Below are 26,886 nucleotides of genomic sequence, written 5' to 3'. Positions count from 1 at the left end.
ATTTTTCAAACACAGCCTGTAAACTGACAGGAGCTGATTGGTTTGTACTTGATCTCTCTCCTCTTTATCTCTTTCCAAACTTTCATGAATCTCCTCCTCTGTCTTTTCCCTTTTGTACCCAGATTAGTGACTTTGCCGCACATATAAGTACTTAAAATGCCGGCACTGGTAGTCGCTGTACTCTTGCATTGCAATTTAGTCCCATTAGCAATGAGACTAAGGGGGTCATTCAGACCTGATCACTGGGCTGCAAACTTTGCTGTCCTGCGTTCAGACAGTCGCCGCCTCCAGGGAAGTGTAAATTCGCCATGCAAGTGTGCGATCCTATGTGTACGCCGAGCTGCTAAAATCCACTGTGTGCAGTCTCTATGCAGCCCATGACTTACTCCTACAGTGCGATGAGATCAGGCTGATCAGGGCTGGAGCTGACGTCAGACACCCTCCCTGAAAACGCTTGGATACGCCTGCATTTTTCCGGACACTCCCAATAAACAGTCAGTTACCACTCACAAACGGCTTCTTCCTGTCAATCACCTTGCGAACGCCCGTGCGAACGGATTTTTTGCACCATCCCGTCGCTGAGCGGCGATGCCCTTTGTTGTTGTACGATGCGCGTGCGCATTGCGGTGCATACGCATGCACAGTTACTACCTGATCGCCCCCTGTGTGAAAACGCACAGCAGCAATCAGTTCTAAATCACCCAACAAGATGCATATTTTCTGAAAAAGAGTCTGGCGTAACGCTTGTGACTTCATCGCAAAGTCCATTGCACTCCAAATAACCCTAATTTGAGCCGAAGTGTATGTGGACACATTTGTAATGGCACCACTTTACCTTTAAAAAATATCAGTATCTAGTAATAACTGACATGTACACTGTCGATCACTTTATTATGACCACCTCCTACATCGGCAGCCTGTAGCCTATGAAGTACGTCACGTGTCGTGCGCTGGCTTGGTAGGTATATATGGTGTGCAATATGCCATCTGCACACATATCACTCATTGCTGTTATGGGTAAAAGGGGTAATTTATCCGGGTTGCAAAAAGGGATGATTATCGGCTTTCGGGCCAAGGGTGGCAGTATTATTGAAACAGCGCTGTCACAACTGAGGGCCTGAGCTGACGGGAGGCAGCCTCAGTTGTAGGGGCTGAGGTGTAGTGAAACCTGGGAGGTTGTATCAGACCCCTGGACATGTAAGTTACACGTAGAGAGATTGCCCGAAGGCGTGACCACGACAACCAAGATAAAAGTCAATGATGTTTATTTGACAAACTCCATGCAACACAGCAGTAATAAAAGAGAAACGTAAAATCAGCAGTAATATAACACAGTTCCTGGGTACTACAGGATGGCAATGGCCACAGGGCTCTGGTAGTATGGGTACAGTTCTTATTGACCTCTAGATGGAAAGTCATTACCAGGCCCGACTGTAGTAATGGAGATAGCCCAGGATCATACCAGCTGATGTTCCATGGGAAGCTGGGCTGCTGTAGATAAAGTGGCTGCTGTGGGTACTGGTTGGAACCAGACAGATGTAGACACGGAGTGGATACTGGATGGAACCAGCCAAATAATAAATGAAGCTTGAGAGCGATGAAATACAAATGATAAATGAAGCTTGAGAACGGTGAAATATTAGTACCGGTGGTAAATGGAAATCTGCAGAAATGGTACCGGCACTTTAAGAAGAGCTGATCTCTGCTGGAAGCTAAATGCTGGAAGCAGGTGAATCTGTAGCTGGAAACAGATGAGTCCCAGAGGACTGGAGAGTCAGGCTGCACCGCAGGTGGTAGACTGGAGCGGGTCTCTTTAGTGGAAGCTTGGAGACAGGAACTGGAACCTGGAAAACAACCACAGGAGAGAGACAGACTGGAACTAGGTTTGACAACCAAAGCGCTGACGCCTTCTTTGCTCAGGCACAGAATACTTATACCTGCAGCAAGGAAGGGATTGGCTAGGCAATTATGCAGATTTCAGTGGAGCAACGGATTGGTGGAAATTGAGCAGGTGACAGAATCCAACATGGCTGCGCCCATGTAGTCACTTGGAGGGAAAGTTGGTTTGGTAATCCATGTGGAAACTTAGCAGCAATGGCGGCGCCGGCCACAGCAGACAGGAGACGCCAGACTGATGACTGCACACTAGAACCACATAGACGACAGCGGAAGACGCTGCTGACATGAGGCACCACTCTGATATCCTGTATACTGAAACACAGGAACGGCGGTGGAGGACGGGAGACGCCATTCAGGAAGTAAACATGGCGCCGCTGTGACAGCGTCTCAGGGTGACAGGAGAGGGAAGCAGAATGTGGACATCAGTATCACAGATTAAATCCGGCCCTGGAACGCTGAGCCAGCCTCAAGAGACATCTGAAAGGCAAGTAATGGCGTCCAGATACCCGGATCGTGACAGCACCCCCCCCCTTTAGGAGTGGCCCCAGGACACTTCTTCGGCTTCTGAGGAAACTTGGAGTGGAAATTCCGGACCAAGGCAGGAGCATGGACATCTGAAGTATTGGTCCAAGAGCGTTCCTCAGGACCATAGCCCTTCCAGTCAATAAGATACTGTAATTGACCGTAACGGTGACGTGAGTCCAGAATCTTGGCAACTTCATACTCAACTCCCCGTTGAGTTTGGACTTTCGGAGCCGGAGGAAGTGTAGAATGAAACCGATTCAGGATCAGCGGTTTCAACAGGAGGGAGGTAACTGGAGTCTGTAAGCAACAGGATTGATGACTTGTTCAATTTTGAAAGGACCGATGTAACGAGGTGCAAACTTCATGCTGGGAACTCTTAACCTCAAATTCTTCGTGGACAACCACACACGAACACCCACCTTGAGAGCAGGAACTGCTCTACGCTTCTTATCAGCAAACTTCTTGTACCTGAACGATGCTTTGAGCAGAGCCGCTCGTACATTCTTCCAGTTGTTTGCAAACTGTCGCAAGGTGATATCCACTGCTGGAACAGAAGTTGCTGGAAGCGGTTGAAATTCTGGAACTTTAGGGTGGAATCCATAGTTAGTGAAGAATGGTGTTGAAGAAGATGAGGAATGATATTGGTTGTTATGACAGAACTCGGCCCAGGGAAGTAGTTGAACCCAATAATCTTGAGAGGAAGACACATAGATGCGGAGGAAGGCCTCCAAGTCCTGATTCACCCTCTCAGTTTGACCATTGGTCTGAGGATGGTAAGCTGTGGAAAACTTTAGTTTGACTTGGAGAACTTGACACAAACTTCGCCAGAATTTGGCTACGAATTGTACTCCTCGATCTGAGATGATCTCTTCAGGAAGACCGTGGAGTCGGAAGATCTCTTGTATGAACACTTGAGCCAACTTGGAAGCTGACGGAAGACCGGTGAGAGGAATGAAATGTGCCATCTTGGTGAACCGGTCAACTACCACCCAGATGGTATTGAACTTGTTGCACATAGGCAGGTCTGTAACAAAGTCCATCGACAAATGGGTCCACGGTCGACGGGGAACAGATAATGGAACCAGTTGCCCCGCAGGAGACTGGCGGGATACTTTGTGTTGGGCACACTTTGGGCAAGATGCAATAAACTCCATGACGTCCTTCTTCAGAGTTGGCCACCAATAGGACCTAGAGATAAACTCAAGAGTCTTTTGAATGCCTGTATGTCCGGCAAAACGGGAAACATGAGCCCAATGCATGAGCTTCTTCCTTAACACCGGCTTCACAAAACTTTTCCCTGGTGGGGGCGTAGAGTCCATCCCTACCGTGGAGAATGCCAATGGATTAATAATAGGATGCTTGTCTGAAGACTCTGACTCATTTTCTTGCTCCCATGAGCGGGAAAGGGCATCGGCCTTGCGATTCTGAGAGCCCGGACAGAACTGGAGTTTAAAATCAAACCTGGAAAAGAAAAGTGCCCATCTAGCCTGACGAGGGTTAAGACATTGTGCGCTTTTCAGATATAAAAGATTCTTGTGGTCGGTAAGTATAGTGATTGAATGAGAAGCTCCCTCCAACAGATATCTCCACTCCTCTAGAGCGAGCTTGATGGCTAGCAACTCCTGGTCGCCAATGGCATAGTTGCGCTCAGCTGGGGAGAACTTCCGGGAGAAGAAACTGCAAGGATGTAGATTGCCATCTTTAGCCCTCTGGGATAACACCGCTCCTACTCCAACGGAGGAGGCATCCACCTCTAAGATGAAAGGAGAGTCGATGTCGGGCTGTTTCAGAACTGGTGCAGAGATGAACCGTTGTTTTAATAGATGAAAAGCTTGCGTAGCTTCTTCAGACCACTTGGACGGGTTAGCACCCTTCTCAGTCATCGCAGTGATAGGCGCCACAATGGTGGAAAAGTCTCGTATAAACTTTCTGTAGTAATTGGCGAACCCTAAGAACCTCTGGACCCCTTTGAGGGTTAAGGGTATCGGCCAATTCTGGATTGCTTGTAGTTTCTCAGGATCCATCTCTAGTCCGGAACCGGACACAATGTAACCTAGAAACGGAATGGATTTGACTTCAAAGACACATTTCTCTAATTTGCAATAGAGATGATTGACACGGAGACGGGACAGAACCTCCTTTACCCAGAAACGATGTTCCTCTAGATTATTGGCAAAGATAAGGATATCATCTAGATAAGCCACGACATGGCGGTATAAGATGTCTCTGAAGATCTCATTCACGAAATGCTGGAAGACAGCTGGAGCGTTGCTCAATCCGAAGGGCATGACGATGTACTCATAATGTCCATCACGGGTGTTAAAGGCGGTCTTCCACTCGTCACCCTCACGGATCCGGATGAGATTGTAGGCACCCCTCAAATCCAACTTTGTAAAGATGGTTGCTCCGCTAACTCTATCGAAGAGCTCTGTAATCAGGGGTAAAGGATATCGGTTTTTGATGGTAATGTCATTCAAACCTCTGTAGTCGATGCACGGCCGCAGGCCACCGTCTTTCTTCTTTACGAAAAAGAAGCCTGCGCCAGCTGGAGAAGAGGAATGTCGAATAAAACCCTTCGCCAGATTCTCTTTGATGTACTCCTCCATGGAATGCGTCTCTGGTAAGGACAATGGATAAGTTCGGCCTCGAGGTGGAACCTTCCCTGTGATGAGATCAATTGGACAGTCCCATTCCCTATGAGGAGGAAGGACATCAGCGGAAGCTTTACTGAACACATCCGTGTAGTCTTGATATGGAGGAGGTGGAACATCAGACGACCTGGAGGAGGAAGAACAAACAGGAAGTACTTTAAACAAACATGTCTCAGCACAGGAGGGACCCCATGCCAGTATTTGCGTAGTCGTCCAGTCAATCGATGGATTGTGGAGACGGAGCCATGGAAGGCCCAAAACCACTGGATGTGTGGCTCTTGGAATCACTAGAAAAGAAATAAATTCTGAATGAAGAACTCCCACTCTCAGACGAACTGGTAGAGTCCTTAGAGAAATAACTGCGTCAAAAATCTTACTGCCATCCACGGCAGTCAAGGAAATGGACGAGGGAAGTCTCTTGGTGGGTAGGGACCACCGTTTAACATATGCTTCAGTCATGAAATTCCCAGCTGCTCCAGAATCTAGGAGGGCAATGACGTTCCTGTAACGTTGAGCAATTTGAAGCGAGACTGGGAGGTTACAATCATGAGGAGATGGAGAGGAGATCATTACTCCTAGCCGGCCCTCTCCCTGTCGAGCTAGGATTTGAAGTTTGGGACAGGCATTGATGGTGTGAGACGGAGCTGCACAGTAAAGACAGAGAGACTCAGAAAGACGTCTTCGGCGCTCAGCTGGAGATAGACGGGAACGACCAATTTGCATGGGCTCATCTTTGGATGGAGACGGTTGACGAGGAGGAGGAGCAGAAGATTTTGGAGCAGATGATCTTCCACGCTCAGTTGCTCTTTCTCTGAACCGTAGATCAACTTTCGTGCATAGTGAGATTAGCTCATCTAACTTAGAGGGCAAGTCTCTGGTAGCTAACTCATCCTTGATGCGCTCTGATAAGCCATGCCAGAATGCAGCATACAGGGCCTCATCGTTCCATGCCAGTTCGGATGCCAGGATCTTGAACTGTATAAGATACTGTCCTACAGTACGCGATCCCTGGCGTAAACTGAGAATCTCAGATGAAGCTGAAGTTACCCGGCCTGGTTCGTCGAAGATACGCCTGAATGTTGTTACAAAATCAGTATAGGAGGACAGCAGGGTATCAGACTTCTCCCATAACGGTGATGCCCAGTCAAGGGCTGAGCCACTGAGAAGAGAAATAATGTAGGCAATTTTAGTACGATCACTGGGGAAATTGCCAGGTTGTAGCTCAAAATGGATCTCACACTGGTTGAGAAATCCCCTGCAGAATCTTGGAGATCCGTCAAATTTTGCTGGAGTTGGAAGATGAAGACGTGGAGCAGAAATGGGTAAGGTGGGTGGGGTTACAGCTGGAGTCACTGTGGGTGACGCACCGGACGCGCCTGATCCACGGAGGGTTGTCTGAATCCCATCCAGCCGAGTAGAGAGATCCTGGAGACAGCGGATGATGTGGCCCTGTGCAGCCTCCTGATGTTCGAGTCTGGCTGCCAGTTCTTGCATCGGCCTGGCCGCTTGATCCTGTTCTCCGGCTGGATTCATATGGTCAGTGCTTACTGTCACAACTGAGGGCCTGCGCTGACGGGAGGCAGCCTCAGTTGTAGGGGCTGAGGTGTAGAGAAACCTGGGAGGTTGTATCAGACCCCTGGACATGTTAGTTACACGTAGAGAGATTGCCCGAAGGCGTGACCACGACAACCAAGATAAAAGTCAATGATGTTTATTTGACAAACTCCATGCAACACGGCAGTAATAAAAGAGAAACGTAAAATCAGCAGTAACATAACACAGTTCCTGGGTAGTATTGGATGGCAATGAACACAGGGCTCTGGTAGTATGGGTACAGTTCTTATTGACCTCTAGATGGAAAGTCCTTACCAGGCCCGGCTGTAGTAATGGAGATAGCCCAGGATCATACCAGCTGATGTTCCATGGGAAGCTGGGCTGCTGTAGATAAAGTGGCTGCTGTGGGTACTGGTTGGAACCAGACAGATGTAGACACGGAGTGGATACTGGATGGAACCAGCCAAATAATAAATGAAGCTTGAGAGCGATGAAATACAAATGATAAATGAAGCTTGAGAACGGTGAAATATTAGTACCGGTGGTAAATGGAAATCTACAGAAATGATACCGGCACTTTAAGAAGAGCTGATCTCTGCTGGAAGCTAAATGCTGGAAGCAGGTGAATCTGTAGCTGGAAACAGATGAGTCCCAGAGGACTGGAGAGTCAGGCTGCACCGCAGGTGGTAGACTGGAGCGGGTCTCTTTAGTGGAAGCTTGGAGACAGGAACTGGAACCTGGAAAATAACCACAGGAGAGAGACAGACTGGAACTAGGTTTGACAACCAAAGCACTGACGCCTTCCTTGCTCAGGCACAGAATACTTATACCTGCAGCAAGGAAGGGATTGGCTAGGCAATTATGCAGATTTCAGTGGAGCAACGGATTGGTGGAAATTGAGCAGGTGACAGAATCCAACATGGCTGCGCCCATGTAGTCACTTGGAGGGAAAGTTGGTTTGGTAATCCATGTGGAAACTTAGCAGCAATGGCGGCGCCAGCCACAGCAGACAGGAGACGCCAGACTGATGACTGCACACTAGAACCACGTGGACGACAGCGGAGGCCGCGGCTGACATGAGGCGCCACTCTGATATCCTGTATACTGAAACACAGGAACGGCGGCGGAGGCCGCGGAGGACGGGAGACGCCATTCAGGAAGTAAACATGGCGCCGCTGTGACAGTGTCTCAGGGTGACAGGAGAGGGAAGCAGAATGTGGACATCAGTATCACAGATGAAATCCGGCCCTGGAACGCTGAGCCAGCCTCAAGAGACATCTGAAAGGCAAGTAATGGCGTCCAGATACCCGGATCGTGACAAGCGCAGTTTGTGAACTGTTCGCGTGCTGCTGTGATGACGGTGTATCGTGACTGGGCAAATGGCACTATTGTGAATAACCGACGTGGAAACTGCGTAGCACCACGTGCCACTGATGTGAGAGGTGAACATCGACTACGATGGCGCGTTAGGGCCGACCGACACACTACGGTGGAGCAGCTCACCATCAACATGAACCTGGGGGCTACCAGACGTGTTTAAAATGACAGTTCAGCCCGTCTAGCTGCTGTCCGTGCTGCACACGACGGTTATCTGGCTATTAACTGGTGGTCATAATACTGTGACTCAAACGTGTAAAACAATGTTTCTGAATATTATTTGTATGGGCATATTGTAATAAGAAAACAAAATGACTTTGCTACACTTTTGTCACAGTCAAAAATGATGTTCTGTTTATAGACATAGTTTCAGTAGCTACATTAAACTCTCCCTCATTTATTTCACTGGATGCAAGGTGACATACATTTTTCGGCCTGACAGTCTGCATAAAGAACATTATCTGTCTTATCTATGCACACCCCACGGAATTGTTTAGTTCACGTGACTTTGCGGGAACTGAACCGTTTAAAATGCTATATTCAGTCTGTCACAAAAAGCACAGCTGTGGGAATTAACTTGTCCTCAAACCGAAAATAAACAATTTAATCTTGGTCTGCTGAATACAGAACTAATCCTTGGGAACAAAAGCAGTGTTAAATTAAAAATCAAACATTGGAAGATCTAGTAAATCGTTCCTACCTGTCTTTTGTCAGTGTTTTCTGGACATTTTCGTTATGATTTTGTTGATCTTAAAATGCGTATATGTAGATGAGATGGGGACTTCATTGTCACACCCCAGGGATGTTTAGCCACCCGTACATATTTACAATGTTTGATGAATCTCCCCCAAAAGTCTGAAGAGGGTCCTCAAGAGTTAAAGACCTGCAAAATGCTTCCCCTCCTGTGTGACAGACATAGCCATAAACAAGCGTGTGGAATAGGAGATCTACAGTGTTGTCAAAGTCGGAAAAATATCATGCTACACGTTGCCATATATTCACCTCATGCGCTTGCCCGCTGCACGTACACATTCTCTCCCGTGCGTGCGCATATTCGCAGTTGCGTGACGGCGCCTCCTCCGCCATGCGCTCGAGCGCATGGTATGTGCATTTACGGTAGAGTTTGTGTGCGTCTAGCGGGCGACTCAATCGTTAAATAATAAAACCAAATAGTATGTTTTATAGGTAATGTTCCCCTTAATAATAACTGTAAGTTTGTTTAATGTAACTGGTCCCTGGACAGAGGAATTCCTCTTTGCATGGTACGAAGGGTCAGACAGGGTTTGAGCAGTTGTGTTTGGTACCTAACTAAAGAACATTTTATTAGAAACAATCCGGTGCTGGTTAGGTAAAGATTAATCGCTCCTGCGTATAGTTATGTCTATTAGTAGTTTCTGGACATTTACTATATTTGCGGTTCATTATCCATGCGGCGGGAATTCTGAGATTCCCTCCCACCTGAGCAGTTTGATATAGTCACAGCCCACCTGTTCAAACTAACCTATGACCTTTTGTTATGATGCGAGGAGACATTCCTGTGTCCAATGAACAATGAGATTATAGGACCCCTTGTAGTGCACTGTATATTGTGTATATAAGGGTCACTGTCCCCAGACCGGCCAGTACTCTCTCTCATCAACATTTATCTCTGATAATTGGAGGACTGGATCCGGTTGCGCTAGCGAGTGTTCCCCGTATGGTATGTTTCTCTGTGGCCACTTTTGTTACCCGTTTAATGTAAGTCATTCATTCTTAGTCTATGTATTTGTGTTTGCGATCGTTCGCTGTTGTGTATATTTCTGTTTAGTTATTCTTTTAGTTATTAATGTTAGCCTGTAGTGTATAAGCTGTTACTGTATCTTTTTCCTTTTACTTACCTACATCGTTTAGTAAAGGTGTTGGAACCTTAGCAAGGAGTATGTTTCACCATTTGTTATTAAGGGTTGCTGAGCATCTCAATCGCTCAAACAGCTAGCTTACAGACCAAGGTTAAACAGTGTTATATCATTGCAGTATCTCAACACTAAGAATTACAGTATAAGCATACTCTGTGTAAGGTTTAAAAGGTTATTATCTGTGTGTACGCTCGCTGTGTGTATCCCGTACTCACAGCGCAGCGTGTGTACGTAACTTGCGTACCACGTGCGGGGTCTTTGTACGCAAATAGCGTACGAAGAGCGTAGCACGTGCACGAGGGACAGCGGCCATTACGGCTTCACGATATTAGTAAATAGCTTGTGTTCTAAGGTAAATAATCAGCTTTATCAATTGGGGCCTCGTCCGTCCTCCACATATCCACACTGGTGAACACAGACTTTATCTGTCAGCAAAGGGCGAAAAAGCAGTATCCTTTCGTATCCGTGTTGGTGGTGATGGATACAGTGGTGCTGACTAGATAAGCGTCTGTTACGCTACGCTGTAGGAGTGCTGGGGTGGAATCCGAAACCGGAAGGTAAGAACAATGCGCTATTATCTTTTATAACTGTTTATTTCTGTTTTGCGTACGCACACACGCACGCACGCACACACCTGCAGTGTTGCGGCTCACTCTCTTGTTGCCATTAGAATCGATTATTAGAGACGTGCTGAGGAAATCTGGTGCTATTTAGTTGAGATTATAAAGGATAATTTTTAAGGGAATAATTGTAAAGGACACGCACACAGCATAGCAAATACTGTGTGGTGTACGGTAAGCGATTACAGTTGAACATCGTTTACATTTATAGAAGCGTGTTAGTTGCGTTGCTGTGGGCATATCTGGACTTTGTGCATACGTGTCTCGGGCAACGTGCGAGATTACGTACGCAACACAAAGGCATACGCACGTGGCGTGTTTACGCAACGGAGCGTACGGATACGCCCACCGAGACTCAAATCACACGATAACATTGTTTTAGTGGGGGCGGTATAGTATAGCCACCTGATAATAGCACAGGTTTGTTCAGTTTCCAAAAAGCTTAGTTAAAAGAGAACCTTTTTCTATTGCAAAACCCAGGGATTGGACTACTGCCTGTATGAAAGGAATTTCTGTACAGAAAAATCAGTGTGCATATGAGTGAATAGGAGTGAGTGTGGAAATAAAGGTATTATTTTGTGAACCCAGAAATCGGGATCCCGTCGGAGACCACATCAGGTGAGTGGACACTTGGTGGCGTGGGACTGGCTTGCCTGCGTTAACATTATACAAGGTAAAAGGAGCAAGTAGTATCCACAGACAAAAGGACTGCGAAGGTTTAAGCGCAGCCCGGGGGGTTTTGCGTAGTACCCATATAGACAAGTTGAGCTCCGGCTGAAGGTTTCGCAGCCTAAACAACCGATTCCATTGGTCATACAGCGTATAAATATTAAGTTACTTATGCGCAGTGCGACTGGACCGCACGTAATTGTGTGCATTAGTTTGTTACCTTGATACCCATTAAAATTTACTGTGGGATCATAAACGCTATTTGTACATTCTAACGTGATTTGTGTAGGTTTTTGTTATTTTAAGGGAGTTTCGCTGTTCACTCAGGAAATCTCCAACAACCAATACTTACTGGGGAGGGTAGCATACTCCCACACGCCCCAGTAAATAGAGGTTACAAAAAGATCCCGCGAATTGGGTACGTCCAGTGGTGGGCACATTGCTGGAACTCGTATTGGCCAATTGGGGCGTAAAGTGAGTGAAGGCACTAGTTGAACTTTCACCATCGCCTTACCGCGGGCAACTTGGTTTGTTTGTAAGAATTCGCTGAGACAGCAATATCTGCAAACGATGGGGGCCAGTTGTTCAAAGAAGGGACGTCCAACAAGGGTTCACGTTGGTATTTGTTGGCCCAAAGGGTCAGCACGGTATATAATGTGTGAAAAATACGTATCACACACACAGGTATTTTGCCAAGAATGGGAACGAATGACAGAGGATGATGGGGAGCAGTTTCCCCGGGTAGGCAGTTTGAACCCTGAGGTATTGCAGAATCTAAGAAAAAGGATAGGTCTAATAAAATCTGCAAAGCAGAGGATTAGACATTATGATTGTTTACAGGTATGGCAACAGGAAAGTGAAATACAACAGGAATTAGCTCAGAAAGCAAATTCAAATCCTGGTAGGAGTCTGATAGCAACGGCACCACCACCGTATATAGTAGGGGAAAAAGTGGCTGCAGAGAATGACATGCGGGTGTACGATAAGGGTGCACTTAACCAGTGTAGTAGTGATAAAAATAAAATGGAAGTTAATGCAAATGTTGATACTAACGCTAACCCATGCAAGTCGTATCCCATTTTAAACTTCCCCCAGGAATACGACCAGGAAGATGAGCCTACTACGATTTCAGCTCTCTCTCTAGCGGCCACCATAAACGATACTTCAGTGGGCACCGCCCAACCAGTAAGAGTGGTATCAAAGGCCCATAGTTCAGGGACAGGTGAGGTTGTATCTAGAGGTAAGTACGGCACTGTACAATATGCTGAAACTGTTGCACCACACACTGTAGAATCAACCCAGAGTGAAGTAATTAATCTTAATCCTGTTAGAGTGATAGCGGTCCCCAATGGGAAGACCGACACAAATGGGGTCACACCCATCAGGAATATTGCAATGCACTGTCCCTGGTCCCGAGCAGAATTAAGAACAATTTTGTCTGAATTTCCTGATCCCAGAAAAGATTTAGCCGCATGTCAGAGGTTCATTAAGGACCTGGGTAACTCCACGGAACCTAACAACAAAGATTGGCGGACACTACTGAGGGCATGCCTGCCCTCTAGTATTGACCCTGTGAAATGTATAGCTGACTGTAAATTAGATGAAGAGGTACCCCTTACGGATGAGTATAATCAAGATAATGTAACCAGGATCAATCTGCAGCTGGGAGTATACTTCCCAGCTGTGGTAAAATGGAACAAAATTTTCTCCATCAAACAAACGGAAGGAGAAACAGCCTCTGACTATTTCCACCGGGCACAGGCGGAAATGGCTAAATATACTGGGATCGTGGACATTGAGGCAAATATACACCATAGAGAGGTAGCGGTGTCTGTCTTGATGGACGGTTTAAAGGAGGTATTAAGGAATAGGGTACAAACCACTCAACCTAACTGGAGAGGTATGTCGGTGGCCGCCTTAAGAGAGACTGCTGTTGGGCACGACAGGAACATCACAAGACGCAGGGAGTCACAGGGTGATAAACTGATGGCGATAAGTATCCAAGCCCTTACAACAAGGCCGCCTCAGTCTAAATCTCAGACCCCTGGTGGTAAGCCGCATATGGTAAAATGTTACAATTGTAACAGGGAAGGTCATTTTGCACGTAACTGCACCAGTAACCCACACAATACATATAAAAACCCTAGACAACGACATGACATACGAGATTGGGATCAAGGACCGCAGAGACGGAGTTATGAGCCACACGCAGGGGAAACAAGAAGGTATCCCCCAAGAAGAGACTGGCAAGTCTCTGATAGTTCCCATTTACCCCCTTCACAGGTAATAGCTGCCAGTGCGATGCAGGGAGGTCACCACGCACCATAGGGGCGGGGCCATACCTGTAATCTGCAGCCAGTGAAATTAATTGCGAGCCTTGGAAGTGAACCCGAGGTTACAATTGATGTAGCTGGTAAATCTCTAAATTTCCTTGTAGATACGGGGGCGGCCAAGTCAGTGATAAATTCGACCGTGGGCATGAGAACCACTGGTAAAACAATTCCAGCCATGGGAGTAACAGGAGTAGTGCGACAATACCCTTTGAGCAAACCAGCAGAGATTACGATAGGGCCTTTGCACCCCAAGCATTCTTTTCTGCTGGCTGCATCGGCTCCGACTAATCTCCTAGGGAGAGATTTACTGTGCAAAATGGGATGCGTCATATACTGTACTCCTGAAGGTGTGTTCTTGGACATACCCGAAAACCACGCTCAGGAAGCGCAGGATATGCTAGACTCCCCAACAAGATTAATGTCACACTCTGTTATTGTAAATAGGTGTCCGTCCAAGGTAGAAGAAATGACTTCCCAGATACCGGAGTCACTTTGGACCAAGGACGGACAAGACACTGGATTAATGGCAAACGTAGCCCCAGTAGTTGTGCAAGTAAAAGATGGTAGGATAACTCCAAAAATCCCACAATACCCTCTGAAGCCAGAGGTGGAGTTAGGAGTTTACCCTGTAATAGAGCGCTTGCTACAACAGGGCATTCTGGTAAGGACGTCCAGCACTGCCAATAGTCCCATCTTCCCTGTTAAAAAGAGTGGGGGGAGGGGTTACAGATTAGTGCAGGATCTAAGGGGGATCAACAAAATAGTTGAGAGTCAATTCCCTGTAGTGCCAATCCAGCTGTTATCCTTATGCAAATCCCTCCCACTGCCAAGTTTTTCACTGTGATTGACCTCTGCTCCGCTTTCTTCTCGGTACCTCTGCACCCTGACAGTCAATACTTATTCGCATTTACATACAGAGGAGTTCAGTACACCTGGACTCGCTTACCACAAGGTTTCATAGATAGTCCAAGTATCTTCTCACAGACCCTGCATGATTGTTTACAGTCTTTCCAACCAGAGAGTGGATCAATATTGATACAGTATGTGGATGATTTACTGCTGTGTTCAGATTCACTGGAAGCGTCCCTGAGAGATATGAAACAACTCCTGTTTCATCTTTCAGACACAGGACACAAGGTTTCCAAGGACAAGTTACAATTATGCCAGACCCGTGTGAAGTATTTGGGACACTGTCTGACACAAGGACTGAGACACCTCACCGCTGATAGAATTCAAGCAATTCGTGACATGACCCTGCCACAAACCCAGCAACAGATTAGAAAGTTTTTAGGAATGTGTGGGTATTGCCGTAACTGGATCCCAGGTTTTTCCATACTGGCCCTACCTTTGCAGGAGATGGTCTCATCAAACAAACCTGATCGGATTTCGCACACAGACGAATCTGAGATGGCATTTGAGAGACTTAAACAGTGCCTAACGCAGGCACCAGCATTAGGTATGCCAGAATATGGGAAACCCTTTGAGCTGTACGGAACAGAGAGTGCTGGGTGCGCGGCAGGTGTCTTAACCCAGAAGCATGGTGATGCCAGCAGGCCGGTAGCCTACTATAGCGCTCAGCTAGATATGGTAGCGCGATCCCTCCCCACATGCTTGCAAAGTGTTGCAGCAATAGCATTGCTAGTCACAAAAAGCGAAGATGTAGTGCTAGGACACAACCTCACAATTCATACACCACATGCAGTGTCAGCCTTACTGAATTCGACCCAAACCAGACACGTCTCATCAGCGCGGTTTACAAGATGGGAATTGGCATTGATGGCCCCCGTAAACATCACCATAAGGAGATGCAGCGCATTAAATCATGCAACGTATCTCCCAGGTGTGCCTGGACAGGCACAAAGGGTGGAGGATGAGAGTGATGGTGAAGGAGGATTTAATACAGGGGATGACACGCATGATTGTATGGAATATTTGACCCAAAATTTCACGGCAAGGCCTGACATCAGTGACAACCCACTGGAAGATGTAGATTTTACTTTCTACACTGACGGTAGTTGTCACAGACAGACGGACTCGGGAGAATTGTGTACTGGATATGCAGTCGTAGATGACCAAAGTACCATAGAAGCAGAACCGCTAGGCCCACCACACTCAGCACAAGTTGCTGAACTGGTTGCCCTAACCAGAGCATGCTAATTGGCTAAGGGCAAGTCAGCCAATATTTACACGGATTCTAGGTACGCCTTCGGAGTAGTCTATGATTTCGGGGCCCTATGGCGCCTCAGAAATTTCATGACGGCAGCTGGCACATCCGTAGCGCATGCAGCCCACATCAAAAGACTTCTAACAGCGATACAGGAACCCGACAGAGTGTCTGTTATCAAGTGTAAAGCTCACACATATAGCCAAGACCCGGTATCACTTGGTAACAGCCGAGCAGACGAAGCTGCTAAATCAGCAGCAAGTACCGCCATACAGACAGACACCACACAACTGATGGTATTTAATACTGTAAACACACAGAAATTGTGTGAAATGCAAAACTTGTGTTCCCCACAGGAAAAGGCAGTTTGGAGGTCAAAAGGATATGGCCAGGAGTCCTCAGGACTCTGGACAGATGGACAGGGTAAGCCAGGGGCACCCAGAGCATACCTTCCAAGTCTAGCGGAAGCGGCACATGGGCTGACTCATCTAGGCAAAGAAGGAATGTGTAAGTTGGTAAGAGCTTATTGGTGCGCCCCAGGATTTTCTTCCCATGCGGGTAAAAGAGCGATGACATGTCTCACCTGCTTGAGGAAGAATATCAGAAAGGCAATACCAACAGAGCCATCCCATATCCCTCCGACAGATGGCCCTTTTCAGGTAATACAAATTGATTTCATACAATTGCCACCTTGTAGAAATTTAAAGTATGTATTGGTCTGTATTGACGTGTTCTCAAATTGGGTTGAAGCATTTCCCGCGGCCACAAATACCGCTGTGTTTACTGCAAAGAAAATTGCGCAGGAATTTGTGTGTAGGTACGGTATCCCTAGAATAATTGAAAGCGATAGGGGTACCCATTTTACAGGTGAAGTCTTTCAAACAATGTGTAAGTTGATGGGAATTAATAGTAAGCTGCACACTCCGTACCGCCCCCAGGCGAGTGCGAAGGTGGAAAGAGTAAACAGCACTATTAAAAATAAATTGAGCAAGGTAATGACTGAAACAGGACTGTTATGGCCTGAAGCTTTGCCAATCGTATTATACAGCATCAGAACCACTCCCAGGTCCCCTCTTAATCTGTCTCCTTTTGAAATTCTGTTTGGTCGACAACCCCATGTTATGATTAACCCCCAGGATGATTTGAAATGTAACAATGAAGTAACCGTAAAGTACTTGGTTAAGATGAGTAAGCAATTGAGGAATCAGAATGATAATCTAAAGTTGGTGATTCCTGATTTGCCAGACAATAATTGTCATGACATTGAACCTGGGGATTATGTAATGATACGGAATTTTCCACGCTCAGGTTGCCTTATTGACAGATGGGAAGGACCATATCAAGTCTTATTGACCAGCACAACTGCATTGAAGGTTGCCGAGAGGGAGACTTGGGTCCATTCGTCTCATTGTAAAAAGGTTGCTGACCCAGAGAGGTCCCGTGATAAAGAACAGACGGTAGAGGTTGTATCACTAGAGTGTCTGTTCAGGGAGGATTGAGACGACACCTGAGCGCTGAGAATAATAAGACCAGAGGCGTTTGTCGAGCTGGATTTCTTTTTCCCTTTTTGTTATTTTCTCCAGTTCCCATCTCCCTCCTATTCTCCTCCCCCCCTTCTTATTTTTCTCCTTTTCCTCCTATAAGATGGACTTGCCCCAAGAGACTGTGATCCGGATTTTCCTGTTGACCATGATGTTGACCAGAGCAGTCTGTTTCGGTGAGAGTACCATGGAGGTCGAGAAAGGATCTGGAATGGGTTCTGCTGACCAGGATGGAGGCGTAAATTTCCAAGAACAACATAATCTCCGAGTAAAGGCGAGTATCAGAAAACGATCTGGTAGCATTGACAATAGAAGGAATTGTGAAGGATTGTTAGCTGAAGAGAACTGCATCTGTAGGCATTGTGACAATATAGTTGAGGATGGGTGCATCAAGAAATGTCAGTCCAGTTTTAATGTCCACATGGACCGGCATCCATTGAGTGACTATCACTCCTTAGTGGGTAAAGTGTTAAATCAGACAGACTGTTGGGTATGCTCTCAAGTACCTCAAGGTCATAGCAAATCAGGACTAGTACCATTCCCTTTAACTGTAGGAGAGGTACTTGAGTTAAGCGGTGGGAGGCCGGTGGACAAGAGGTTTAATATCTCTAGTCCTCCTAGTTTGAAGCTCCACCAATATCATGTGGATAGGTCTTTAGTATGCTTTAACATTTCCAATCCCCGAAAGCCGGGAAATTGGGAAGTGTCATGGAGTAATCAAACCATGACCTTTTCATACAGAGCCGACAGAATGCCCATAGACACAGAACTTATACGCCAGATAGCCGACCATGGAAGATTTTTCCGGTATAGGTACACTCTAGGAAGTAGGACCATGCGAGTTGGAGAAGTATCACCAGGATACTGTGCACATATCGTACAAACAGATACGTGTACTAAACAGATGGGAGAATTAGGGTTAGGAGATTTCACATGGAAAATTTGTAACATGGTTATGTCATACTCCGTCCCATATGTTCTCCCCGATGATGCATATTTCATATGCGGGAGAAAGGCGTATAAGTGGCTTGCCCCAAACTCAGAGGGATTGTGTTACATTGGAAAAGTACTGCCTGAAGTAATGACTGTAACCCATAACAAAATGAAAGATATTCACCGCGGTGCCCAAGCTCCTTATACTCACACTCATTACGAGCACATCGTTAAAAGGCACCTGATAGAGAGGACAGAGCACTCGGCCTCTGATCTGATCCATGAATCCACCGGGACTCAATTCCTACTCGCGTTAGATATCACTCCTACCGCCAGAGGAGTGATAAATTATAAATATATATCTGCGCTAGCGAACTTGTTAGACAATATCACCGAAATGTATGACGACACGTTCAGGTACACTGGGAAAGAGTTACAAGCCTACAAAACAGAGCTGGTTCAGCATAGGATGATTCTCAATTATCTCACAGCAGTGACAGGCGGGTATTGTGTTACCCTAGCGACTCAATATGGTGTAAAGTGCTGCACGTATATTACAAACAGCACTGAGGACCCGGCCGAGGTCATAGACCAAAAGATGGATGACATTTTGCAATTGAAGTGGGAGTTTAGAAGGAAACACAATCTCACACTCGCTGCTGTGGGTAATGAGCTGACCAGTTGGGTGTCATGGTTGAACCCACGAAATTGGTTCTCGGGCTTAGGAGAATGGGCCCAAGGTATTATTATGGATGTAGGGAAATTTCTTTTGTGTATTCTGGGAGTCGTCATATTGGTCGGACTGATATTTAGATGCGTTCGGACTTTAACGAAGTGTAAAGGTAGTACCAGAGTGATGAGTCTGAGGAGCGAGGACACTGTAATAACAACAACTAATTTGATTTATGACCCAACGATAGAGACAATGTTGTGATGAAAATGTGATTCCACGGTCCGTTTCTTTCACCCGTTTCTCCTTTGTTTTCCTCCAAGGTACAAAGACACCCGCTTGGAAGAAGAATTTGACAACCTCTTTTATACAGACCATCGATGAACTATGCTACAAGCCCCCAATATCCCTAGTGACTTTAACTTTTACGATAGCCCAATACTTTAGAGACTGTAATTTTATGGACAATGGAACAACTTTTGCTCGCTATTTATAGCAAAAGCACCGAGAGACATCAGACAACATGTACATCAAGACAAGACATCAGACAAGACCTCAATCGGCGACTGTTAAACTCACATAGTTTACGACTGCATTTATAACGATTGTTTCTTATCTTCATCTCTACAACCTCCAGGTAATGACACACATATTCCACAGGGAATATAGACACATATATCAGCATTCACATGTTTCCCCCCCTTCATGTATCATCAACTAAATGTGCTCCCCATTTGTTGCAACCAAAAGCCGAAAAGAGCTCGGTAGAGTTTGACAGCCCATCCACAGACCCTTGATACGGGATAAGAAGGATTCAAATGTATACTTCGCAATACCTCGAAGCTTGATGTAAAACACGTACGGCACGATGATACATGACCCCTCAGACATGAATTCATACACACATGCTTCTACTATTTCACAAGGTCATACTTTTCCCACCTTCTCCTCTCCTCCCTTTACCCAATCATAAAATGGTATTTACATGATGACATATATTTTTCTTTTTTGAACTGTTTTAGGAAGTGGCAGTTATTGATGACTGCCAAAGGGTGGACTGTCAAAGTCGGAAAAATATCATGCTACACGTTGCCATATATTCACCTAATGCGCTTGCCCGCTGCACGTACACATTCTCTCCCGTGCGTGCGCATATTCGCAGTTGCGTGACGGCGCCTCCTCGGCCATGCGCTCGAGCGCATGGTATGTGCATTTACGGTAGAGTTTGTGTGCGTCTAGCGGGCGACTCAATCGTTAAATAATAAAACCAAATAGTATGTTATATAGGTAATGTTCCCCTTAATAATAACTGTAAGTTTGTTTAATGTAACTGGTCCCTGGACAGAGGAATTCCTCTTTGCATGGTACGAAGGGTCAGACAGGGTTTGAGCAGTTGTGTTTGGTACCTAACTAAAGAACATTTTATTAGAAACAATCCGGTGCTGGTTAGGTAAAGATTAACCGCTCCTGCATATAGTTATGTCTATTAGTAGTTTCTGGACATTTACTATATTTGCGGTTCATTATCCATGCGGCGGGAATTCTGAGATTCCCTCCCACCTGAGCAGTTTGATATAGTCACAGCCCACCTGTTCAAACTAACCTATGACCTTTTGTTATGATGCGAGGAGACATTCCTGTGTCCAATGAACAATGAGATTATAGGACCCCTTGTAGTGCACTGTATATTGTGTATATAAGGGTCACTGTCCCCAGACCGGCCAGTACTCTCTCTCATCAACATTTATCTCTGATAATTGGAGGACTGGATCCGGTTGCGCTAGCGAGTGTTCCCCGTATGGTATGTTTCTCTGTGGCCACTTTTGTTACCCGTTTAATGTAAGCCATTCATTCTTAGTCTATGTATTTGTGTTTGCGATCGTTCGCTGTTGTGTATATTTCTGTTTAGTTATTCTTTTAGTTATTAATGTTAGCCTGTAGTGTATAAGCTGTTACTGTATCTTTTTCCTTTTACTTACCTACATCGTTTAGTAAAGGTGTTGGAACCTTACCAAGTAGTGTGTTTCACCATTTGTTATTAAGGGTTGCTGAGCATCTCAATCGCTCAAACAGCTAGCTTACAGACCAAGGTTAAACAGTGTTATATCATTGCAGTATCTCAACACTAAGAATTACAGTATAAGCATACTCTGTGTAAGGTTTAAAAGGTTATTATCTGTGTGTACGCTCGCTGTGTGTATCCCGTACTCACAGCGCAGCGTGTGTACGTAACTTGCGTACCACGTGCGGGGTCTTTGTACGCAAATAGCGTACGAAGAGCGTAGCACGTGCACGAGGGACAGCGGCCATTACGGCTTCACGATATTAGTAAATAGCTTGTGTTCTAAGGCAAATAATCAGCTTTATCAGTGTCTAGGTGGACAGTCATTAGGCCGACCCCATAGTGGGTACGGTCGACAGGTTCAAAATGTCGACATAGCAGTAGTCTCCACAGAAATGGGTGATAATTTTTTTTTTTGTGGGGAAGGGGGGGGTTAGTTTGTATGTTTTTATCCTATGTGATTACCATCAGTAGAAGCATAGACCCTTTGCTGGCTTACTCTCCTCGCTTCGGGCAAGGTGTCTCGCTCCGCTACCGCAACCTTAATGTAAGTCGATCTTTTGTACCTGTCGACCACATGGTGTGGACCTAGACACTATAGACCTATCACCCAGATACCATAAACAATAGGTTATTATAAACCTTTGTATTTGTTTTACTTGGAAAAATGTATTATTAATAGTTTATTCCATATAGTGGGTTGTGTGATTGAACGTAAATGAATGTATATTATTAATAGTATATTCCGTATAGTGGGTTGTGTGATTGAATGTAAATGAATGTATATTATTAATAGTGTACTCCGTATAGTGGTTTGTGTGATTGAATGTATATTATTAATGGTATATTCCATATAGTGGGTTGTGTGATTGAATGTAAATGAAAGTATATTATTAATAGTTTATTCCATATAGTGGGTTGTGTGATTGAATGTAAATGAAAGTATATTATTAATAGTATATTCCATATAGTGGGTTGTGTGATTGAATGTAAATGAATATATATTATTAATAGTATATTCCATATAGTGGGTTGTGCGATTGAATGTAAATGAATATATATTATTAATAGTTTATTCCATATAGTGGGTTGTGTGATTGAATGTAAATGAATGTATATTATTAATAGTATATTCCATATAGTGGGTTGTGTGATTGAATGTAAATGAATATATATTATTAATAGTATATTCCATATAGTGGGTTGTGTGATTGAATGTATATTATTAATAGTATATTCCATATAGTGGGTTGTGTGATTGAATTTAAATGAATGTATATTATTAATAGTATATTCCATATAGTGGGTTGTGTGATTGAATATATATTATTAATAGTATATTCCATATAGTGGGTTGTGTGATTGAATGTAAATGAATGTATTTTTCAGGGCAGGACACATAACGGACAGCCAGGCAGAGTCGCTTTTGGAAAGATCCCAGACAGAAGTTTTAAAAGTGAAACAGAAGTTAGAAAACGTATTGAAGCAGGAAAAGCGGAAATTGCACCAGAAGCTTACGTCCAAGCGGAGCCGTCACATTGCACAGAGGGTAATTCTACATTTACCGTCCTTTATTATTTTGACTTAGTACAACAATTTTACGGTTTTGTTCTCTTTAATCGGATCACTCCTTTTTAATATTTAAATGTTAAGCGATGATGAAATAATATCAACTGGAGTTAGTAATAAGACAGAATGCGATTCGATAATTTAAGGTTACAAGAATCTGATAGCGACTGAACATCTCATTTTGTGATTTGAGTTCATTTCATGCTAGTTCACAGCCTGGACCACCATTTCCTTAGTTGTAGACTAAAGGGTTGGATACAAAATCCCGGCAGTTAGGATTCAGTCAGTCAGAATGCCGACAGCAGCATCCTGACGGTCAAAATTCCGACTGATTTTGGTAAATATTTTAACCCTATTCCCTAACCCCTGTACTTACCTTCGGGGTCCCACTGTCGGTATTCTGACTGCTGGGATCCTGACCGCATCCTGACTAAAGGGTACATTTATTAAAGCATCTTTTGGTCTACGTTTTGGCGTGAGACCAGGTTCTTTTTTATCAGGCCCTCCCATTCAAGTCTTATGTGAAATATGGTTACTACTGTTTTTGGGCTGTAGGAGATCTTCCCTGATTACCCCCCCACCACCCTTTCCTTTTTTTGTTTTTATCCTCCCCTAAGTTTTCTTTCTTTCTTTATATTCATTGTATTTTATTCTTACACGATAATTTCTGTATTGCCTTGGCGGGATAGTAATGCATTACCGACGGTTGGGATCCTGGCCGTCAGTTTGCCGGTGGGGAAGGCGAGCGGAGCGAAGCCCCTTGTGGGCTCGCCACAGGTTCTATTCCCACTCTGTGGGTGTCGTGGACACCCACGAGTGGGAATAGTCCCTGTTAGTCGGTATGCCGACTGTCGAGATGTGTTTTGGTCGGGATGCCGGGTCGGTGTAATGACTGGCAGTATCCCGACCGCAGGTAACATAACTACATCCCGTCTTGGCTTTTTAAATTTTACTTGTCTTGAATGACTTTGTCTGTAAAACGTTTTGGTCACCGCGCACAATATTGTATGTACTCTTACCGTCCTATTTTGTGGTTCAGTGACATATTACGGGGGAAGGGGGGGGGGGGGGCGGTCATCAGTTGGGACAATGCAAGGGGAAAAGGAGGGGGCTAAGGAGATATATATATATATATATAGATTGAACAAAAGGCTGCGGCACTCAGGGTCTTGAATTCAAAAAGAGCTTGTACTGAAATACAGTTATATAGCGCACCCGCGCCCCACCAACGTTTCGGGAAATTTAACCCCTTTGTCAAGGTGTAGGTGAAAAAAGAAGAAAAGAGAGAGAACAACCTTACACACCTATAAGTAGACAGAAGCCCGCCACACACCGTGCAGAGCAGCTCCAGCGCCTCCGTCGCCGCCGTCGAGTGGTGCAGGAAGATGACGTGCAGTGACGCCCTCGGCGCGTCACTGTTGTTCCGTTGCTCGGCAACCTGCGGTGCTGCCGGCCCGTTGCCTAGCAACACACTCACCACGCCGTCAGCGCAGAGGCTCAGGAGCTGTAAGAAAAAGAAACAAACACACTGACCACCATGAAGCATGTGCAGCTGCATGAGATACAGGAATGAAAACATAATTAACCTGGGTGCTGATAAGCCCATATTACTGGGGGGAGAGAGAAGAAGGAAAGAGCCGACAACATATTAAAGGGGACCCAATCCACCATATTGGTCAGGGAACATAGATCACCCAGGGGTGGAGAGAGCCTAGGTATTCCCAAGACCAATCAGACTGGGGGGCCTGCATCAGAACTGCACCCGTGTTTAGAGCCAAAAGATGGCTCAATCGAGATGACAATATCGTGTGTTGTACTAATAATAAACTGATGAACATTACAATATATTATCTTGGCCAAGGGCGTGCAGTAAGGACAGCACACCCCTGTGCAGGCTAGCCTCATCACTTGATGGACTGGCTGCCCCAGTAGGCCATGAGTCGCAATTCCCTCGCCAGAGGGGTACGGCCTTCAGATGTCAGACCTCCCAACCCAGGGGACTGGGAGATCTTCTTCCCGTTCAGCCAAAGATGCTCCAGGCAATCCTCTCGTTAAGTCCTGCTGGGGAGATGGTGTTAAGTTTGAAGATCCACGTTGCCTGCTTACGCAATAGCAGGCCGTCTCGGTCCCCTCCCCGTAAGGTCTTGGGAACGTGGTCAATAATGATGTGTTTAAGATCCTTTAGAGAGTGCTTTGCTTCTTGAAAATGCCGAGCTACTGGCTGGTCAGATGGCGTACCAAGGAGTGCTGCCTTGATGGCAGACCGGTGCAGCGCCATACGTTCCCGTAGAGTCCTGATTGTCTTCCCTATATAACTCAGGCCACAAGGGCAGGTGATGAGATAGATGATGTAGGTAGATGTACAGGACAGGACATGGTGAATGGAGATCTTCCTTCCAGTTGATGGTAAGACGAAAAATGGCCCCGTGATCATATGGCTACACGTAGTGCAGCCCAGGCACCTATAGCAACCCGGCTTCTTTGTCAAAAAGGACCCACCCCCTTGGGTACCAGTAGCTTTGGACAAGCCTGTGATGTCTGCATGGACCACCCAGTCCCTGATGTTACGTCCCCGCCTGAAGCACATCATTGGGGTAGTGTGTTTAAAAGGAAGACTGGAATCCGTGGAGATAATTGGCCATAAAGCTCTGTTGGCCCTAGTCAAGATAGGGCTAGAGGTGTCGAACGTGGTTGTCCAGGTGATTCTGTTGTCAGAAGATCTGGCTGGGGGGCGTAATAGCTTGTCCCTGGGTAACAATAATACCTCTCCTTTAATTCGATCGAGTAGTGTCTTTTCGTAGCCCCTGTCCATAAATTTGGAAACCATAGCGTCCAATTCCTGCTCCAGCGTCTCAGGTCGGCTATTAATACGCGCTACCCTCATCATTTGCGCGTAATAATAGCCGACCTGAGACGCTGGAGCAGGAATTGGACGCTATGGTTTCCAAATTTATGGACAGGGGCTACGAAAAGACACTACTCGATCGAATTAAAGGAGAGGTATTATTGTTACCCAGGGACAAGCTATTACGCCCCCCAGCCAGATCTTCTGACAACAGAATCACCTGGACAACCACGTTCGACACCTCTAGCCCTATCTTGACTAGGGCCAACAGAGCTTTATGGCCAATTATCTCCACGGATTCCAGTCTTCCTTTTAAACACACTACCCCAATGATGTGCTTCAGGCGGGGACGTAACATCAGGGACTGGGTGGTCCATGCAGACATCACAGGCTTGTCCAAAGCTACTGGTACCCAAGGGGGTGGGTCCTTTTTGACAAAGAAGCCGGGTTGCTATAGGTGCCTGGGCTGCACTACGTGTAGCCATATGATCACGGGGCCATTTTTCGTCTTACCATCAACTGGAAGGAAGATCTCCATTCACCATGTCCTGTCCTGTACATCTACCTACATCATCTATCTCATCACCTGCCCTTGTGGCCTGAGTTATATAGGGAAGACAATCAGGACTCTACGGGAACGTATGGCGCTGCACCGGTCTGCCATCAAGGCAGCACTCCTTGGTACGCCATCTGACCAGCCAGTAGCTCGGCATTTTCAAGAAGCAAAGCACTCTCTAAAGGATCTTAAACACATCATTATTGACCACGTTCCCAAGACCTTACGGGGAGGGGACCGAGACGGCCTGCTATTGCGTAAGCAGGCAACGTGGATCTTCAAACTTAACACCATCTCCCCAGTAGGACTTAACGAGAGGATTGCCTGGAGCATCTTTGGCTGAACGGGAAGAAGATCTCCCAGTCCCCTGGGTGGGGAGGTCTGACATCTGAAGGCCGTACCCCTCTGGCGAGGGAATTGCGACTCATGGCCTACTGGGGCAGCCAGTCCATCAAGTGATGAGGCTAGCCTGCACAGGGGTGTGCTGTCCTTACTGCACGCCCTAGGCCAAGATAATATATTGTAATGTTCATCAGTTTATTATTAGTACAACACGCGATATTGTCATCTCGATTGAGCCATCTTTTGGCTCTAAACACGGGTGCAGTTCTGATGCAGGCCCCCCAGTCTGATTGGTCTTGGGAATACCTAGGCTCTCTCCACCCCTGGGTGATCTATGTTCCCTGACCAATATGGTGGATTGGGTCCCCTTTAATATGTTGTCGGCTCTTTCCTTCTTCTCTCTCCCCCCAGTAATATGGGCTTATCAGCACCCAGGTTAATTATGTTTTCATTCCTGTATCTCATGCAGCTGCACATGCTTCGTGGTGGTCAGTGTATGTGTTTCTTTTTCTTACAGCTCCTGAGCCTCTGCGCTGACGGCGTGGTGAGTGTGTTGCTAGGCAACGGGCCGGCAGCACCGCAGGTTGCCGAGCAACGGAACAACAGTGACGCGCCGAGGGCGTCACTGCACGTCATCTTCCTGCACCACTCGACGGCGGCGACGGAGGCGCGGGAGCTGCT

At 46.0% G+C, this 26,886-nt stretch overlaps 1 protein-coding gene across 3 annotated transcripts in view; it reads left to right on the top strand.

The window, feature by feature from the left end:
* The window catches only part of EVC2 (EvC ciliary complex subunit 2), a 329,045-nt gene that overhangs the window by 203,256 nt on the left and 98,903 nt on the right, over positions 1–26,886 (top strand). For all 3 annotated transcript variants that reach the window (XM_063923401.1, XM_063923393.1, XM_063923385.1), the window contains exon 13: positions 22,283–22,442. In XM_063923401.1, coding sequence (XP_063779471.1) covers positions 22,283–22,442 — 160 coding nt within the window. The remainder of the gene's footprint in view (positions 1–22,282; positions 22,443–26,886) is intronic.

This window comes from Pseudophryne corroboree, chromosome 1 (genome assembly GCF_028390025.1).
Source record: "Pseudophryne corroboree isolate aPseCor3 chromosome 1, aPseCor3.hap2, whole genome shotgun sequence".
Lineage (NCBI taxonomy): Eukaryota > Metazoa > Chordata > Amphibia > Anura > Myobatrachidae > Pseudophryne > Pseudophryne corroboree.
The sequence above is the reverse complement of the archived record's forward strand: the minus strand, read 5'-3'. Positions and strand labels throughout refer to the sequence as shown.